Source organism: Hippoglossus stenolepis, chromosome 7 (assembly GCF_022539355.2).
Source record: "Hippoglossus stenolepis isolate QCI-W04-F060 chromosome 7, HSTE1.2, whole genome shotgun sequence".
Lineage (NCBI taxonomy): Eukaryota > Metazoa > Chordata > Actinopteri > Pleuronectiformes > Pleuronectidae > Hippoglossus > Hippoglossus stenolepis.
The window spans coordinates 23814971-23834647 of record NC_061489.1 but is presented as its reverse complement, the minus strand read 5'-3'; the positions used below and the strand labels follow the sequence as shown (position 1 = coordinate 23834647).

At 41.8% G+C, this 19677-nt stretch overlaps 1 protein-coding gene across 7 annotated transcripts in view; it reads right to left on the bottom strand.

Moving 5' to 3' along the window:
* ldb2a (LIM domain binding 2a) overlaps positions 1-19677 on the bottom strand; it is an 88937-nt gene that overhangs the window by 18938 nt on the left and 50322 nt on the right. For all 7 annotated transcript variants that reach the window (XM_035161981.2, XM_035161982.2, XM_035161983.1 and 4 more), the window contains exons 3-4: positions 12382-12554; positions 2122-2244 (exon numbers count right to left, since the gene is read on the bottom strand). In XM_035161981.2, coding sequence (XP_035017872.1) covers positions 2122-2244; positions 12382-12554 — 296 coding nt within the window. The remainder of the gene's footprint in view (positions 1-2121; positions 2245-12381; positions 12555-19677) is intronic.

Sequence of the window (19677 nt, the reverse complement as noted above, 5' to 3'; positions counted from 1 at the left end):
GAAGAAATTAAATTGATTATAACTAAATATAAGTAAAGACTTCAATACAGATACATCTCTAAAGTCAGCATCTAGTGGCCATTACAAGAACTGCAGATATTTAGCTCACAGCACTGACGAGTATAAAGCAAAAGTGCCCATATTTATCCTTTATAGGCAACATACATACAATATGTAAATGGTTAATAATGCAGTGAAGAGCAGTTTAACTGTGTATTAATGTATTTAACATCATCTCCTGTGGACAAGACAGAGGCAGGTGTTAACCTGCCTCTGTCTTGTCCACATAACAGATGTTATAACAGACATAACAGATGTTTGTCCTACATAACAGATGTTGTAATAAAATGAAATATGTTTCCATAGGAGAATCTTTACTTTACTACTGACAAATACTGTCCATTAAAAAACATTTAAACTTGTCTATATTATTATGGAATAAACCTTTAAATGCTGCATACTGCTTGTACATCCTGAATACAGGAACCCACCTCATTCTTCTTGCCATTAGGATTCTAGTAGGTCCAACAGATTTTCAGGTTTCATGTTGTTGTTGAATTTGAAGCTTACACATTTAAAGTCCTGTACTTTTATTCAGTTAATTACTTTTGATGTATTTTTCCAGCCCAGACCATGAAAGTGGTGTCATGAGTCACTGGTGGCAAATAAAATCTACAGTTCTCTTCTTTATGAACTCCTCAAAACCAAAATAATTATGTTAAAAATGGAGAAAGAGCCGTAGTTCAGCTGGAATCAGAAGGTGTGTTCTGGTATAGCTGCATTTTCTACTTTCCTACTCTGGCTCCCGAGTGTGTCTCTGCTTTCATTAGTCCAGGCAGCGATCAAAAGAGTGAACTCACACACACAAATCACTGAAGATCTGGCCAGGACCCACGATACCCCCCCGAAATATCCCACTCTCTAGGAATTAGTGTGAATACCCACAGGGGCCAATTTATCGGTGAGTGAAATTCATACGAAGATTTGGCCAAAAAAGAAACATGGCGATGGAGGCAGAGCAGCCTCTCACGCACCTTTAGCTCCGTTTGGGTGAAGAGAACAAGTTGAAGATAAAAATCTAGTTTTATTCATCAAGCAAAAAGGGAGGAGATGCATGTAGAGCATATTCTACCGTCGCTGTTTTTTTGTTTTCTTACCAAAACCTTCTGACTTCTCTGTTAAAACCACACATTTTACTTTTACTCTAATATCTGAAGCTTTAATTAACGGTATATGAACAATATACAGTTTTCTGACATGTGAACAATCTCCCTACAGCAATAAGTTGTTTTTATTTCCTATTTTTTAAACATGCAACGTGTAACGTCTGTCTCTCAATCCAAACAAGAACAAAAGACCTACAGTTTGATGGTGTCACGAAGCTGTCAAGTCATTTTAGACATTTTAACGCAGGATTCTCACATGTTATATCTTTAAGCATAATAGGACATAATACTTGTATGTATTAACCTGATCTTAATCCGTTGATCTATACGTACATTTCATTTCTCATCACATTAACATCAGCCCTGTGTGTGGAGGGGACATGTTACTCGATTTAACTGAAGAGGTGTGTGTCTGAAAGGGGAGAAGCAGAATAACATTGTAATGCAGGGGCCAGTGTATATGTGGCTTCTTTAATTCTTTCATTAATGTGTTTTTCTTCCTAACAGCAGAGCTATATGGTGCCGTCTCAGTTCAAAATCATTAGACAGCAGAAACCCCTTCTGCTCCGGCTGCACTCCACAGCTCCAGTGACTAAATGTGTGTTACACTTAGTGGAATTAAGCAGATTATTCATTCGACCTTGTTTTTTTTCCCTCCCTCCCTCTCTCTCTCTCTCTCTCTCTCTCTCTCTCTCCTTTTTCAGACAAGGGCCCTGTTTTTTATCCTCGGTGCCCTTTGATGTCTGCAAATAAATTGGTTTGCAAAAATCCCTTCCAAACTGCTTTGTTGGCGTTTAAACCTCATATCCTCATGAATAACTTCAGGAGGAGATAAAAAAAAGAAAAGAGAAAGTGTCTTGGTCGAGAGTGGGGGACCCTCGTTGGGGTTCAGGAAAAACAGACCCCGAGAACCCGGGTGTTTGTCTTTGTCGCGTGTTGGTGATGTCACACTCACGTGCATGGCCAGGATGCTGCGAGGGATGAGCTCCCGGTACTGCCGGATGGTAAAGTGCCACGTCTTGATCCTCATCAGATCGTCAAAGGCAAACTCCAGTATCAACCGGCCCTCCGTGCAAACCTGGACAGAGATCACACACAAGTCGTTAGCGTTTGTTTCCTCCCAGCGATCTTTTAACTGGCTTTTAATGCCACCGTCAGCTGACCAGGGATCAGCGTTTATTGGCCAGGCGTGATTTTAATAAAACAGAACAAAAAAATAAAATAAAAAAACAACAACCCTGGAAGCGTTTTGTGTCCGTTTTGGAATTTGTTCAAGGACTCTGTTGCAGGGAGTGAGCTATTATGCTCCCAATATTTACTCTGCTCGCTTCCCTCATTCAGAGCATCTGTCCTTGGGCCTCTCCACCATCCCGCTATTTCTAAAATGTGAAAATAAATGTAATCTGGAGAGGGGTGTGTTTACGCCAGAGACAAAAGAACTTCAGGTCAGAGAGAGTTGCCAATTAGGAAGAGAGAGAGAGAGAGGGAGAGGGAGAGGGAGAGGGAGAGAGAGAGAGAGAGAGAGAGAGAAACATTTTTTCGCCCCTTTAGCTGAATTCAGCGCTTGCCGGGGCCCTTTCGCTTCTCCCGTATTTCGTTGCTGTGACAACCAGGGAGCGAGAGGAGAAGAGAGAGAGAGAGAGAGAGAGAAATGGAGAGACAGGCAGAGAGAGAGAGAGAGAGAGAGAGAGAGAGAGAGAGAGAGCGAGAGAGAGGGGGGGAAAAAAAATCAGCTGATTAGTTGGCATGGCAACGGCAAAGATGTAATCCCACCAGACACACTCTAATCAATGCCCCCAGCGCAGATGGTCTCCTGAGGATCAACAAGAAAGAGGCTAGCGGCCATACTGCAACCCCCCCACCCCCCCACCCCTTCCCACCCCCACCCCTGCTGGTCACGTGCTCCACCGTTAACTCCAACACGTTGAGTAAAAAAAAAAAAAAGAAGCCGAATAAATAGAGGCTGGAGCTGCTGCCTCGACTGAAAATGTAAAATGTTCTCAGTCTTTGTGCAGCCGAGCGTCTCCGGAGTTTTTCAACTGAGCTCACAATGAGTACGTATAGAGGGAGAGTTTGGTTCCACGGTTAAAGAAACACATGAAATAAGGTGGCACCAGTTATTACTGGTGTTGTTAAATAGGCAAAAAACAGACAGCGGCAACTTATTTTTACATGGACGTCTCTATTTGGTTTTAACAATTCACAGTGAGCTTAAACTCAGGGAGCCTAAAGTTATAAAGAAGAGAAAGTTATATTTTCTTTACATTGTAGATATTTCTATTCTTAATAGTACCTTGTGTGTACATTGTGTTTTTGCTTATTTATACCTGTAGTGAGTGTGTATTTCACCATTATTTTTTAACTGCTATAAAACTGTGGGTCTAATAAAGGACTTCATATCTTATCTTGTCATGTTCTGTTATTTTGCAGCCTTTTTATAGAAGTGTTGATAGAACTGTAAAACCATTTTGTAGTTTGTGGTGCAGCTGAATTGTGTTTTTATTATTGTGTCTCTCTAATTTTGGCCGCCCATCATTGGAGGCTATAAGCTACAGAACTCCTCTCTATATATTATTAATACTTCTATTCTAACTATATCGTACACACGCATCACGGCTGCACTACAACTTCCCCAGAAATATTTGCCCAATTCACTTATTTAGTATAAAATATTGTAATGTTTATATTATTTATAGCTTTTTAATCTCTTTTCCTTCTTATATCTCAAATAATTCTTTAGGTTAATACATTTTTATCTCTTGAAAACTTATAAATGAGAGACTTCTGGTTGTAATTTGACTTTTTCTGCCAGTAGACACGTAATGTTGTGGAAAATCAACACCTCTATTCACTGTGACTCAGCTCCGAGCTGATACAGTGGTTTTACATCCAAGCACATCTGGGCTCTGCTGCCTGCTCGGACGTTTGGCTTGTCTCAGCTTGATAACTGTGGATTAGACTAAAGCAATATTTAGAAATAATCCCTGGTGTTTAATGGACAATGAAAATCTTTTTTTATTTACTCTAATTCCAGCAGCAGTTTGTCCGACAGCTGACCTCAGAGTTCAGACTGAAAGTGACAGAAAGACTCGTAACACCTCGACATCTGAATCACAACGATGTCTAGTGTGGATGTAAACCTTCGCTGTCCAGTGCAGAATATGTATTTCCACATTTGGTGATCTTAAGTTTTTTAGATAAACTAGTAACTAGTTTTTTCCCCCGTGAATAGGAGGCAGTTCTCCTTCGCTGCATGCCTTCCCACACTCTCTCTCCCCCGTTTCACCCAACTATCCTGGCCATAAAGGTAAATGCTCGTACTCATACCACCAAGTCTCATGGAAATCCGTCCCAAGTTCAAAGGGGTGAAAGCTTAAACTCGCTGCCGCAGGTGATAAATGGGGTTAATGGTTTCGGGTTAGGTTCCGACAAAGTACTTCCCAGTGGAAAATACTCCACTTTCTCAAGTCCCCAGCAACACACCTGCCAAGTTTGGCGTTGACTGGATGAGCAGTTGTTGAGAAAAATTGAAGGACAGACGGAGACTGACGGAGATTTCTGGATTTATGAGCAGGACAGAAGGATTAAGTTCTCCTTCATGTGTTTAAACTCCACTTCTTAAGATAAATAAACCATCTAAAACCCACTGGATTATGTCAGAAAGAAAAAGAAGCATTATCACGGAGCTAATAACGGCATTATTCAGAGTTTATTGAAAGACTCTGTAGAAGCAAAGATGTTGATTATATTCCAAAGAAAGTAAACTTAAGCCAAATGATGAAGCTACATTTTCTTACAGGAACATTCTATATGGTGACTTAAATAATCATCATGGACCCCCAGGTTTTCAGCCCATGTTGTACTTTTTTCTTTTCCTCCTTGGAATGAAATCATGGCCATTAGAGGTTCTTCCCCCTTGAGCCACTAAAACCTATTAAAGGACAAAACACTCCGGCATGTATGAAGAAATAAATTATCCTTTACATAATTCCAACATGTGTGTTTTTAGTGCTTCTGTGGTCTTACCCAGCAGCAGTGAAATAACTTGTGTTCACCAGTGAACCAGCGTTTCCTGATTTTCTCCAGGTGCTGGAGCACTTCAGTGAAAGCACGCTGCACTATTGATTCTGTTTTCCATATAGTACCGACTGTGTCTTTTAGCCTCAACTATAGCTCTTAGTTCTCTCTGCCTCTCTGAAACTGGTGAATTAATTGTCCCGCAGCCTGAATCAGACCAGCAATAAGAATCACTTTAATTGCAACAAATGTGCAGGAGTTTGTCTTTGTGGCAAACTGCTGCAGAGATATATTAACCACACAGATGCGACTGAGGCTTCCAGTGTCGATTCCATCACACAAAGCTATTTATTCCCCCAACTGGTTCAAATAGAATACTGGCACATTTTGTTTTAGCTAAATACTGTTCCCCCGTGGAAACTAAAAAGGAGGAATATCCCCTCAAATTAAAAAAGTGGTCCATTAAACGGTACGGCCCCTCACAGAGAGTCCCTCATTGATTTAAGAGCGGGGTCATAAATCTTCCACCCATCGGGGCTGAGATCAGGGATCTCCGGCTCAAAAGAGCCAGAAAGAATAACAGCGCCCCGCTGCTCAGACACTATTCAATACTGTACTCTAACATGACAATCTATTAACAGCCGAGGAGCCGAAGGTCATTAGATCGATTATCGTGAGCATTCATGACCGCCTCCGGTGCATATAAATAGGTTCAAAGTTGACTAAATATCCTCAATTATATAGCAAGGAGGTGCTGACATGTCTTATAAACACAGTAACTCAACACGGCCCGCTGCAGGGACAGAGAGAGGAGCCTGACATTCATATTTAGATCACAGCATTAATTGTTATTTATGGTTATTGCAAACATAAATAAGTGAAGGGTGCTATAAATATGGTGTTTACAGCAAATGGGTCCAGTTGACGACTGAAACATTGAACCTCAGGCGGAAACATCGGCTTATTATAGCAGATATACATCAATATTGTGTATAGGCCAAACAAAAAGTAAAATAAACTATAGACACAGACATATCTTAGTATCTTACCGTCCTTATTGATACGGTTTATATGAATAAACAATGATATTGCTGCTATATCGTTAACAGATTTCTTTTAATTGTCTCAAGCATTAATATTCGTCTCATGCTCCGAAACTCACTCATCAGTCAAACTGTCAATTAACTCGGAGCCGAGAACCTCATTTAATAATCTACCTCAAGTATTTCAGAGTCAGGAAATAAAGTGACGCACACCTGTGAGACACGTGCCTCCACACGCTGTCGGCACCGAGCAGGGATGTCAGAGTCCCCGGTTAGACGTTAAACAGACACTGCAGCAATAACCGCAGGCGGCCATAAGCAATCACACAAATCAAACAAGTGGGGTTAAATTAGAGGAGCACCTGAGACGAGTAGATATCCAGTCAATAATCTGATTCATGTTATCAATGCATAAGTAAACAGAGCAATCGCACATCTCATGATACATCTGTCGCAATCCAAACCCTTATGTGAAGACAAATAGGGCACAGACAACACAAAATAAACACAAGAAGTCCCACTGGTAATAAAACCACTTAAGACAACTAGGATTTTGTCACACCTTGCAGGAGGATTGACGTGTTCAGTAATAGAGGCAATTCAATGCAATGCTAACATCAATATAATTGAATATCTATAATCACAGAAATATAAGAATTACATCTCGACTGTGTCTGCAATTAAAGGAACCTGAATCCAAGCAGATCCCAGAAACCTCCGACCACTGATAACACATCCACTGGTAAATGTCTCAAGAAAAAAAAAAGAAATCCACCCGGGGAATTAAATTCTCTTGTGCTGTGATCACGATGTCACAAACTTGCCTCGCCTTTTTGCTCCCTGCTCGCCTCCCAGCATGCAGCGGCCCCCGACTGGGCACCGGTAACAAGGGCCGTGGCCTGTGAGCCAACACACACCGGTCAGGGGAAAGCAGGGCCTGCTGGGCAGTGAACAGAAGTGCCGGGAGGCCGCTGGGCTTTCGGGTCAAATTGGCGCCCGTGTCACCTTGTCAACACCTCGCCGACCTGCCAACGCTCACACGTTGTCTCGCAGCCACCTGGAGAACGCCACCCACTCTTAGCCCCCCCCGCCGTAACCCCACCCATTCGTTAGCGTGCAGCACCCGAGCGATGAGGTGGAGATGGAGCCAGAAGACAAGAAACTGTGTTGAAATTCTAAAAATGGTTTTGTCACTGTTACATTACATTTAATTATTTATCATATTCTTTCACTTTCTCCATCTGTGTCATTGTAGCATCAACTTGTTAATCAATCGTTTCTTTGTTTTCAGAAAAGCAAGAACCTGCTTTGACATTTAAGGCCATGCTTATGAGAAATATATATTTTTAGGAATAAGTAACAAGGAAAATCCCTGCTCGCCAGACATCCACTCCTTCTGGATCCAGAATCTTGATCATTAGTGTCATTGTTTCTTGAGAAACTACGAAACCTTGAGTAATACGCAGATGTAAAAAAAACTATATTCACCACTACCAAAAATGTCCTCTTCCACAACAGAGGCAATTTCCTCCAAGTCTGCGTGGTTCTTTCTTCAGAAAAGACAATTTCTTGCACGATATTTTCTAACTCCTGATTCTTATGATATTGTGGTTCTGATTAGTGTAAAGATGAAGTATTTTGCTATTTGTGAGACAAATACTAAAGTATAATTTAACAAGATGCTCCACAAAATGATGATGTCCCACATGACAAAATTCTAATAAAACTATGACTTTATTCTCTCAGAGTTTAGTCCCTTTAAACTTATTACAAGTTGAACCCTATATTTGCAGTTTGGTCCATTGTTTTCTAAGATAAGACAAGATAAGATAAGATAAGATAAGATAAGATAAGATAATTCATTATCAGTCCCACAACAGGGACATTTGCAGTGTTACAGCATCAAGGGCAGTAAAAATTTGACATCAGTAAAGTAATAAGTAATATGCAATACTTATATGTGTAAGAAATATAAAAATATAGAAAAATACATATGGAATACAAACTAATACATACAGTGTAAATAGAAAATGCTCAGTGTGAATATATGTAAAGTGAAATGGATTGATGCTCCATTGGATTGCACTGACAGAAATGAATATTGCACAGTTCAGAGAGTCGGACCTGAGGTAAAGATCATTCTCTCAGTGATGATAAACATTGAAGTCACCAGGTTTATCGCTGGCATCAGAAAACACAGTGTTATCATGTTGATGAGGTTCAGTGGGATCAGACCCACATCTCAGGTAGATCTGCAGCAGCCTGAGGTGACTTAAGGACAGATTCATCTGCATGTTCTGTTCTGTTCAGGTCACATTTATCAATAAACACGTGAAACCATAATAACACCAAACACCAAGTTAAAAACCATGTTGAAGATGAGATTGACGATAGCTTGTTGCTGCTGGTTGACTTATTTAAACAAGGCTATTTGGAAGTAAAACTCAAACTGAGAACACCCGCAAATTCTATTATTATCCTTCATTACACAGGGAAATCGTGTCAGAGCAAAAAGATGGGGAGAAATGACAATTGTTGGGGGATATTGTTACGAATCCAGTTTCATTTCTGCTAAAAAATTGTAAGTCATTGCGAGGTTTTTACAGCAGAAAACATGGACGTGTAGGTTTAACATCCTTAAAATGATTATAAATTATAATTTACATATATTTGCTGCAGGTTTTTTATATAAACATGTATTATAGCTGTGAGACAAAGCATATAGGCCATTTGCTATGTTTTCATCATCTGTATTGTTTTACCATTTAATCCTGTTATTTATAAATTTGATGTCAAATAAACTGAACTGAAATCATCACAGTTTTCTCATCCGTCTTTTCTCAGCGTCTCAAATCACACGGACTTCAGTGTCGTTATTTCTGACGGACAACAATGGCTAAAACTGCTTTAGCCTAAAAAAAAACTAAAAAAAAACATGAGACCCAAGTTGTAATCAAGTAGAATAATTCGTTAAATGTGCTCTTGCCTGTAAAGCAAATGTGAATTAGAGTTTTTGAGAAAGAGAGCGAGTGAGAGAGAGAGAGAGAGAGAGAGAGAGAGAGAGAGAGAGAGAGAGAGAGAGGGTGCGAGACAAGCAAAGAAAGAGACAGGCAGAGAAAGAGAGAGAGAGAGAGAGCAGGAGTGAGGGGGAGAGCAAGAGAGCGAGTTGGGAGCTGGGGATGATTTCTCTAGGGATGAAGGATGCGAGTGTGTGTGTGGGTGCAGGGTGCGGGGGTTGAGGGGGGGGGAGCAGAGAAGAAGAAGAGGGGAGGATGAGAGAGAGCGGTGGAGTAGAGAGCGAGGGGAGAATGAGCGAGTCGGGCAGGGGAATGAGAGAGAGCGGGGGGGTGGGTGGAGGAGAGCGAGGCGAGGCAGAGCTGATTGAGATTCGGGCCTCCAGAGCTGCAGGCTCCCGGCTGCTCCGAGCTCAGGGAGAACACGCGCAGTTATTGGAATTCTTCTTCTCCTTTTTTTTTCTTCCCCTCTTTCTTTTTCTAATGAATTAATTCTTCTCATCCAATTTAGGTGAAGATGAAAAGAGAGCAGCGCTGGCAGCATCAAATTTAGCTTCTTTTTTTTTTTGTGTGTGTGTGTGTTGTTGACCGGGGCCTCGACCGTTTGTGTTGCTGCTCCTGTTCGGTTAATATCTGACACTCGTTATATTTATATAATGTTCTTTTTTTTTTTTTTAAGGTGGAGCCTTGTTTACAAAAATCCAACAACAGCAACATTTAAAGAAAAATGTCCTGTGTGCGTTATTGTGGATGTTTCACGTTTTCATTTACTAATATGATAACACAAAGAGCCCCCCACCCCCGCTTCCCTGCTCCACCTTTACCAATTTACACACACACACACACACACACACACACACACACACACACACACACACCTCGTGCCCATCCCCCACCCAACCCCAGCCCCCTTGCATGGATTCAAAACCACCTCTGCTGAAAATGTACAGCGACAGCGACGTGACCTCAGGATCCCCACATGCAGGCGCTCATGCGTGTGAATATGCAGCAGCGTGTAAACACACCTGCCTCACGTGAACTGACACCGAGCCTCTGCTAAATAAAGGTCCTGCAACTACAAGACGTCTCACGTGTGAACGATCGCAAAGGGGCTTCTTCAGGAAGTCATATTGAAATGTGATGAATTACAGCTGTTTGTTTAATATACGGAGGTCAGAGTTCAACACAGGTAAAGTGGCACATTTGCACGTTTATATAGTAATGTAAATGTTTTTAGTTATAGAAAACGACTTTAAACTATTACATATCACGATTAATAATATTCTTATACAAGTTAATACTTCAATGACCAAATATGTTTATATTGACAAACAGTATATTACTAAATACACTGTGTATCCGAGAATACATGCAATGGGTTTTGTTTTAATAAAATTCTCTCTAACTGTGAAACTTTTGATGAGTCATCTTGACGTCAGGGGCAGAATATAATTTTTTTCTCCCGATAACTAAGACGAGATGATGACGAGACGACATCGTTAAAACATTAACTGCGACTATATCAACATCGAGTTTCTTAGATTTTATTCAATCCTTAGAATATCACACTGACATTTGCCGAAAAGTACCTTTAAAAAAAAGATCCTCTATTGTTTTCCTGTGAACCACTTAACACTGAAAACATCTGTGTCAAGTCATTTCTGACTCAGATTCGTTTTTTTTACAAAGAACTCGAGACAAAACAAAATATGCAGTAAATCCGTCGCTGGTGCTGTTTTCTATTTCACAAGGAATTTTCAAGAAAAGACAAAGCACGACCCCGGAATGACACCCGGTACCAAGGAATTCTTGAATTAGGGTCATTTGCATTGGAAACTTTTCATGTGATCTCAACCCAGTGGCACATTTTGATCATTTTCTTTTCACAAAATCAGATTTCAGATCTTAATAACAGGACAAAATGACTTGCTAAAAATTTTCTTTTTTTCTCAATTATGTTTTTTTAATTCCTTTTTAGTCTCACAGCCCTTGGCAGGTCAGCCACAAAGTTAATTTCAGACTCTGCACGCCACGCACACACACACACACACACACACACACACACACACACACACACACACACACACACACACACACACAAGTGAGAGCCTACTGTCAATCCTGAAAACAAGGCGGCGTATAGCTGTTTAATGTCAGAACAATCCGGTCCGGTGCTGTAGCTCAGGGTTCATGGTACAGGGAACATGGAATCCCTTTAGCTCGGCTGCTCGCCGCTGACAAGGTATCTGGCCTCAGATTCATTTAGAGAGTCAGCAGAAGAACACTAAGAGTCAGCTAGCCATCTGGATCAGACTGTAGTGGAGCAGATATTCACTCCCTCTCGCTGGGGGATTCGCTCCCCGAAGTCAAAAGCAGATGAGCTCAGCTTTGGCGCGTTCAGAAGACCTCGGTGTCAGGTTCGGATTATCTCACCTGAGCAACTTGTGTTTCCTCTGCTTTCTCCTGCTCCTGTCTGTGCATCACTTGTACGGCAAAACCAAACCCGTGCTATCCCGAAGATCTTACTCATGTCCCTGTCCTTCAGTACCAGGTGTCGACTTTAAGAGCCGGTCGACACCTTCAACAGGAGGGTTTTGGAGTTAAGGAGCTAAGCGTTAAATTCTTTACGTTTTTACGGCCTTATAAAGCACCTGATTACGATATTTCAGCTTGAACACGCCATCTGCATAAATTCATGTCATGCATTCAAACTGAGAATTACATGAAAATGGGTGTTTTTCAGAGTCTAGAGAACAAAATAACTCACTTTTCTCTAAGAAAGGGTGGAAAAATGAAAACTAGAGAAAGGAACATGAATTAAATAAATGCACATTTACCTAAAGTGTATTTAGTGTTGAGTTACTCTTTAAATTTCACTAAATTGCGATGCAGTCATTCCCAAAAGGATCCACTGCTTCAGAAATAGTGAACAGACGTATGAGATAACACATAGATCTTCTAATATCTGACTGTGGAGCCACCAGCCACGACTTGACAACTCAGGGATGAAACAGAAAAAAGGAGAATCAACGGCTGTGAATGGATTTGATCTTTCACCAGTTAAACACCTCGTCTGGTCCATTATCATAGCTTGTGATCAATTATTCATGGTGGGAGACGCGCGGAGGGGTCAGGTGTTACCTTTGTAAACATTGGCTTCCCGTGCTGGGTGACCATGGTGCACTGATCACAGTCCAGGGTGATGCAGGAATTGTGGAAGGACTCCTTGGAGTGTTTGAGGATGTAGTGGAGCTCGCTGACCCCTCCCTCGAACACCGTGCTGAAGTATCGTGGGATCAGCGTCCGGCCGATCGCTGCGGGGAGACAAAGGAGAGGGCACAGCTGCTAAATATAGGAGAGCACATGTGAAATGACGTAGAGAGGGGACACTGGGCTTAGTGGCCGACACATAGGAGAGGAGAGGGTGACAGCTTAAAAAACTGCAGCTGATATAAGACCGATACTGCTGCTGCTGGTTATAGCTACAGGCTGCTAATGCTACTGCTAAGATTTACATCTGTATGCTGTTTCAAATTATTGCTACTGGTGCCAGTATGACACGTGTATGGAAGCATATGAGGTCATGAGCATGACATTTATTTATTTTTGCATTTCGAAAATCAAGTTAAAATGTTAAAATACCAAAAATAAAGTCGGAATGCCAAGAAAGAAATCTCAAAATGTCGAGAATTTATCTTGAAATGTCAAAAATATAGTTGAAATGTTTCAATGTCGAACTAATTCAGAGCAATAAAAGTTTAAATATTGGGAAAAAAAAGTTGGAGTGAGGAGAGAAAAGATGGGATCTCAAGAATATATTTGAAATGTTGAGAATAAAGTCAAAATCATTCTCTTTTTGGGCAAGAAAGTGAAATTACACACTTCCCAAAAAATAAGGAATATTTCTCTTTGGAGGAAAGTCAAGTTTTAAGTAAACACACATTTTCTAAATCACCTTTTTTAATCAACATGTGAAGTCGAATGTCTCAAATGTTAAATGCTACTTTAACACGAGAGTTGTACAAACACTTTCCTTTTAATTAAATTGGCAAAACTGTGAAATCCAGAACAGTTCAAACAAAGAGAAAAAATGCATGAATATGAATCTGAGGAGATTCGGTGGAAGAGTTCAGTCCCTAACATTGGAGAGTGCTAAAAACCCTTAAAGGGTAAAGGATATTAAGTACCGAGTAGAGAACAACCAATAATAATTCACATTCTTTCAATTGCAGCATTAAACTTCTACAAAAGCTAATTTGTTGCATTTAATACCTAATAATTACACTTATATCATATTTAAGTTAAATTTAAGTCAACGAAAATGAGAAAGAACAGAAACTGCACAACAAGGAGAACTGCTTCAGATTAATTAATCAAGATAAACATTATATTGGCATAAACTGATCAGATGTTCAAACGGACGGGATTGAAATTCAAATATTTGAGAGCAAAGATGTTTCTGTTTTTTCCTGTCGGACTTCTCGATCACGCCCGATCGTTCCAGGGACGATCGTGAAGTCGACTGTTTATTGATTTGACCTCGACCTCTGTACTCAGCCGGTTGAACGTAACACTGCCAATGAGGGAGCCTCAGCTCTTTGGATCAACTTTAAACATCTGCACAGTTAGTTACCGCAATTTGCAAAGCATTGTGGGTACGGTGCATGATCCAATATGTCCAACTGTAATTGCGGGAACATACTGGTTCAGACATTTCCGGCCGTTAAAAACCAATAATCTCACCACCAAATCATTTTAAGCAGGGCTGTTGTAATCTAGATGAACTTGTTGTTAAATGTGTGTTATTGATCAGCAGCCGCCCTCATGATCCGGGTTATTTCATGAACCCAGACCCTCAATGCAACAGGCACATAACAGATTCACACAAACTATTGGATTGTCCTGAAGCTCATCGATCGCCCGAGGACCGAACACTGAGCTGCCTTCAGGAAAGAAGTACAAAAAAAACTTTATTCTGAGATTAAGTCTGATTTTTCCTTGAAACAAGTGTCAAATACATTTTTTCCAGCGCAGGGAGGTAAATTCACTTCTTTCCAAGATTAAAGATTTTCTTAAAACAACCGACAGCATCAAGAATTCCAGCCTCTCGATCCACTTCCTCCGACACTTCATACAAACACACTCACTTTCAAATCGGAGCATATTCTCACACATTCTTCAGAATAATACGACTCCACGACTGAGTTTCAGGTATTAAACTGAATTATTAAGATGGACAACTTCTGCAGAGCAAACTTTCTGCAGGAGCCTAAAGAGACAATGAAGAGGCTGCATGATGAAAACCGGAGGAGGAGTCAGGGAGGGAGAGATTGTCTTCGGTGTTTTATCGCCCTCGGGCTTCGTCTGGTTTCCATCTCTACTGTGTTAGCTGGCTTCAAGAGGAAGGATGGATGATACACAGAGAGAGGCTAAGTTCCCCATCACATTATGGATGCACTGTGATGCAATATTACACATTCCTGAATACTTTTTAGTATGAAATAATGTTTTTTTGGTTATGAAAACATTAACAGTATTTAATTTGGCTCATCAAGGGTTTTGTGAGCGTCTTTCCTTCGGCAACTTCAACACCATCGGCTTTTAAATTTGAGCTTTACAGCTTCTTTACCTCTGTGAAAATCCCACTGCACCTCGTAACTAAGAACCGGAAATCTAGCAACGCTCTCTACCCACCAGAGATGGAAGGAAGTTCAGTTGATGGAAGCAAGTTCAGTTCTTTAATAATAGATAAGAGATTCATGATATCTACAAAAGAAATCAACTTGAGGTGCTTTAAATTAAAGAATACTCTGTTAACAAGAGTGTAAACTGAGAAATCTCCCAAGATTCAGTCACCTTATTCTAGAAAGTGATTCATTGTGTCAGGGCGGCACAGTGGTACAGTGGTACAGTGGTACAGTGGGATAGCACCTCACAGAATGCAGATTCCTGGTAGTTTCAGACTGGGCGGGGGTCTTTGTGTTACCACCTTTCCATCTAGGTATAGTTCCAGGGCCGGTTCGGAGCCAGTTCCTGAGCTCGAACCAGTTCTTTGTGTTTCGACAGCCAGAACAACTGGTTCCAGTGCGGCACCGACTGTTTGCTGGTCAGAGGCTGTGGTTGGATTATCGTGAACAACTAAACCAACAAAACTTTGTTGTTAGCACAATTTGTGTTGAGTTTGCAAGTTCGCCCTGTGTCTGACTTTTCTCCGGGTTCTCTGGCTGCCTCCAGTCTAAAGGCTAGATTGTGACTTATTTAATTTAGTCGTGTTGTCACCGCTTTATTTCAGTCCAAAGAGAAAACGAGGTGTTAATGCATCGTATTTAAGAATATAATGAAAGATTGTGTTTAGTGCACAACTGCATATGTAGATCAGGGATTGTACAGCATCAGCATCAGCAGCAGAGCAGCAGCTGCGTCAAACAGCTTTTATACGAGACAAAAACATATTAAACCTCTTCCTGTAACTGCAGAGCTCAATATTACAGTTTGTGCTTCTGGTCGAGCGGCTGAGCAGAACAACTCATACCGTCTCCAAACCTCATCCTGCAGGACATCCTCCCTTAAAGACCTTGTTTTTTTTATTTCTACGGCTTTAGGATTTCTGCTGAACACACAAACACACTCATTTTCAGCTCCAGCCTGCCTCACACACACACACACACACACACACACACACACGCCTGTGAGCTGCAGTGCAACCGCTGGCTTCATCCAAATATCACTGGGCAGTTCCACATGAGCGAGTTGACTTGCTCAAGGGCAGGGCCAGAAGTTACTGGAGGGGAAAGTGCTACTCATTCACTCTAATGCACAGGGGATCTGAACCAGCAACCGTCTGGACTGTAACTGGCGTGTTTTTTTTTACTTCTGGCTGAAAACTTTCCACTTCCCGTTTTATCCGAGTCTTCTTTTTAAATATCATTCCCTCCACCAAGGAGGTTGTGTTTTACCCACATCTCTTTTTTCTGCAGCGTTTCTATCACTTCCTCAACATTTCTGTCACTTTCTCAGGAAATAATCCATGGAACTAAAACAACTTTACATACATATTTAGGATTATTTGGGCTCTGAGTGTCATATCTTAACTTTACGTCCACACATCTTATGGACAGCCTCCACAGAGATCACATGACACTGTAACAAAACACTGTTTACAGTAACAGTACACCGAGGTCCCTTGTTTCTCAGGACAACAGCGAGATACAGTGATTATATAATATGTTAGAAGGACAAAAGAAACAACCCTGCTTTGAAAATGGGTTGCTGGGGACATGCTGCTGCTTCAGGGAGACAATAAAATGCAATTCAGGAGGTCTGTGAGTTTGCAGGACTGTTAGATGCCAAAACACTGCACAGTGGTTTATTACACCACGAGACAGGACTGAACAACTTCGGTAAGTCTAACTGGAAGCAGCTTTTTTTTATTTTTTTTGACGCAGTGACCGTGAGTGTGCTGCTGCCAATGCAGCACCTTGACAGATGTTGTCACATTTCATTCTGCTAAATCGGAGCCAGGTACAACTTCTTTGTTGTGTGATTCCTTTTTTGCTGATGTGTGTTGTTCTATGCGGTGCTGAACGTCAGTCTGACGCTGTGAGTCCCAACCTGAGGTGCACCTGGACCCATGGGAGAACTCTGGCATTAAGGGATTGTGGAGAAGCTCGGCTCATTTGAACAAATGATTCTGATTTGTCTTGTTTTTTCTGTAATACATCTAAATATTTGTGTTCAGGAGGATTTATCTTAATAAAAAACACTAAACTACGAAGCTGCTGCACAATCGCACCGACCTGATCACTTTCACTCCACATGCTGCATTTGAGAGAGTGAGTGTGAGCAGAAAAGGTGAATAACAGTTTAAAGTAGTAGTGAAACATCCGCCTCTGCCAGGAAGTCAAGACTTTACCGACCCGACTGAAAAAATGAAGAGCCTCATCTAAAATATAAACTATTCCACGATCACTGTGTCTTCCGTTAAAATAACTGTAACAATATCCATTTATATCCATTTATCTGATAATTCTAGAAATTTCTGTTACTTTGAATTAACAGGTGATCTGCAGCGGCGGCTGAGATTCATCAATGTAAATGACACGTAACAACTTAGCGCAAACCGATTCTCCAGTCCAGGTTCTTCGTACTGAATCGAGCTTCCTCTCTGACAGGTGAACAGCTGTTTGTGCAGCAGCGGTGGAGCAGCTTCAGGTTCCGTGGACTTAGTCCTCCTCTTTATTTGCACCGTCTCTATTACTGCAAAGTCACGTTTACAGTTTCAGAAAGAAAAGCTGCAACCAGCACCATCACAGGTGAAAAGTGCAAAATATGGGTTTAAAACCAGATGAATTTTGAATTACGACACCTTGCTGGAGTACTTGATCTTGTCTGACAGGGCTTTGGAGGACGTCGGGTCAGAAAAAGGTTGAGAATCACTAAGAAACCCTAAAACTAAAGACTTTCCTCTAGTCCTTTGTTTCTTTTTTAAGCATCAGCGCTATAACTGGGAATCAAACCTCTAATCCCGCCGAGTGTTAGTGACCCGGTCTACCCACTGAGCTACGCCTCACTGTTAAATAACAGCGAAAAACAAAACAAGCACAAATCCTGACTTTGGGATTACGAAGGCGAGCATGCTGGGATTTCCTTTAGCCTCTCGTTCCTCGCCTAGTGGAACAAGGCTCTCTGTTCCTCTGCATTTTCCTGCCCGTCAAATCTCCATCATTAGAGCACTGCTGGAAAAAAAAAAAAAAATCGGGACAGCCACATTATCCAGCAGCACATGGCCTCTGATTTCAAGCAGAAATAATCCATCTTAGAGTCAACACTCTGTTGGCTAGAATTATGCTCGTTCTCCCCTTCCCCCAGGGTGGGTGGGTGGTCATGAGGAGGTGTGTGTGTGTGTGTGTGGAGCAGGGAGAGGAGGAGGAGGAGGAGGAAGAGGAGGAGGAGGAGGAGGAGGAAAGGGGGATGAAGCCTGGGAATAAAACTTCATTTAGAAGTGAAATGTCCCCAAAGACAGTGGCTCGAGAGGCTCTTGAGGTCAGACCTAGATGGTGGAGTCTCAATCAAGAGAGAGAGAGAGAGAGAGAGAGAGAGGGATGAGGGTGATGCTGGCAGTCGGGTGCAGAGGATGGAGGGTGGGGGGTGGGGGGGGTGGTGTGTACCCGTGACTGGCATGTTTTTCAAATTCGATAAAGTCAGGCATGACTAAATAACACATACAATGTTTGGCATCGTGAGCAGTGGCTGAGGGAAGGAGAGGAGGGAGGGAGGCTGAGCTGCAGGGTCCGCTTGCTGTGGATGACTGTCTAAATGATGCTCTCTCCCTCTCTCTCTCTCTCTTTCTCTCTCTCTCCCTTTATTACTTGCACCACACTCCCTCTCTCTCTCTTTCTCTCTGTATCTTGCTCCCTCCCTCCCTCCCTCCCTCGCTCGCTCGCTCGGTCTCCACCACGGTTGAAAAACAAAGTACGTCTAGGAGTGGAGCTGACTGCTAATGCGGAGAAGCTCTGAGGAGACGAGGGGGAGGGTGGAGGAGGGTGGTGGAGGGATTGGGATGGGGGACGAAGAAACGAGCGAGGGATGAAAAAAGGGAGAGAAGGAGGGAGAAACCAGGAGGGAAGATGAATAAAAAAAATAAGCTTGTCAATGGAGGGAACGAGGACTCGCTGACGGGGGGAGAATGAGTGAGCGAGGGGGTGAGACAGCAGGAGAGAGAGAGATGGGGGCAGGGTGGGGAGGGGGGGTGCTCAGGTGATATGCAGGTCTGCCTCTCCCCCACCCCACCCCCAACGCAGGAGTTTCGGTTGCGTCTCCTTAATCCAAACTGTGTAAAAGAAAACGCGGCATGAGGAGCCCGGGGTGACAGTGTAATAGATAAACATGTTACAGTGGCCGGTGCTCACGCAAGTCCTGCCTCAGTTCAAGCAAAGAGTTTCTGCTCATAAAGTTTCTGAGGTTAAAACATTTTCTACGCTCTACATCGTCCTATTTATAACGTTAGCAAACACTTTGACTCACTAGCTTCCAGTCAGCAACGGGGAGGGGGGGGGTGTTGTACCCGTGACAGCAGGCCTCCATGTCTTTTAAGAACATTACTACAGTGATGGGGTGAAATACAGTTTTATCTCGTCGGAAAAATGATCGATTAATTCAAATTAAATATTCAAATATTTAAAGGTTTAAGGTAAAAAAAAAAGTTTTGTCTTCTAGGTTTTATTAAGTCTGAATTAAGCTTAAGTTTTCCTGAGGTTAGACAGATAGATTATAGATTATATTTTATAGTCAAAGATAAAACCCTTAACTTCCATCAAGCGACAAATACAAAGTGACAGGATGGTTCACAGGACAAAGTTCGATATTATGAATGAAATGCAGGAAATAAAGTATCTACTTGATATGTCTCCTCAACTTCAATGGGCATGTTCCCCTTAG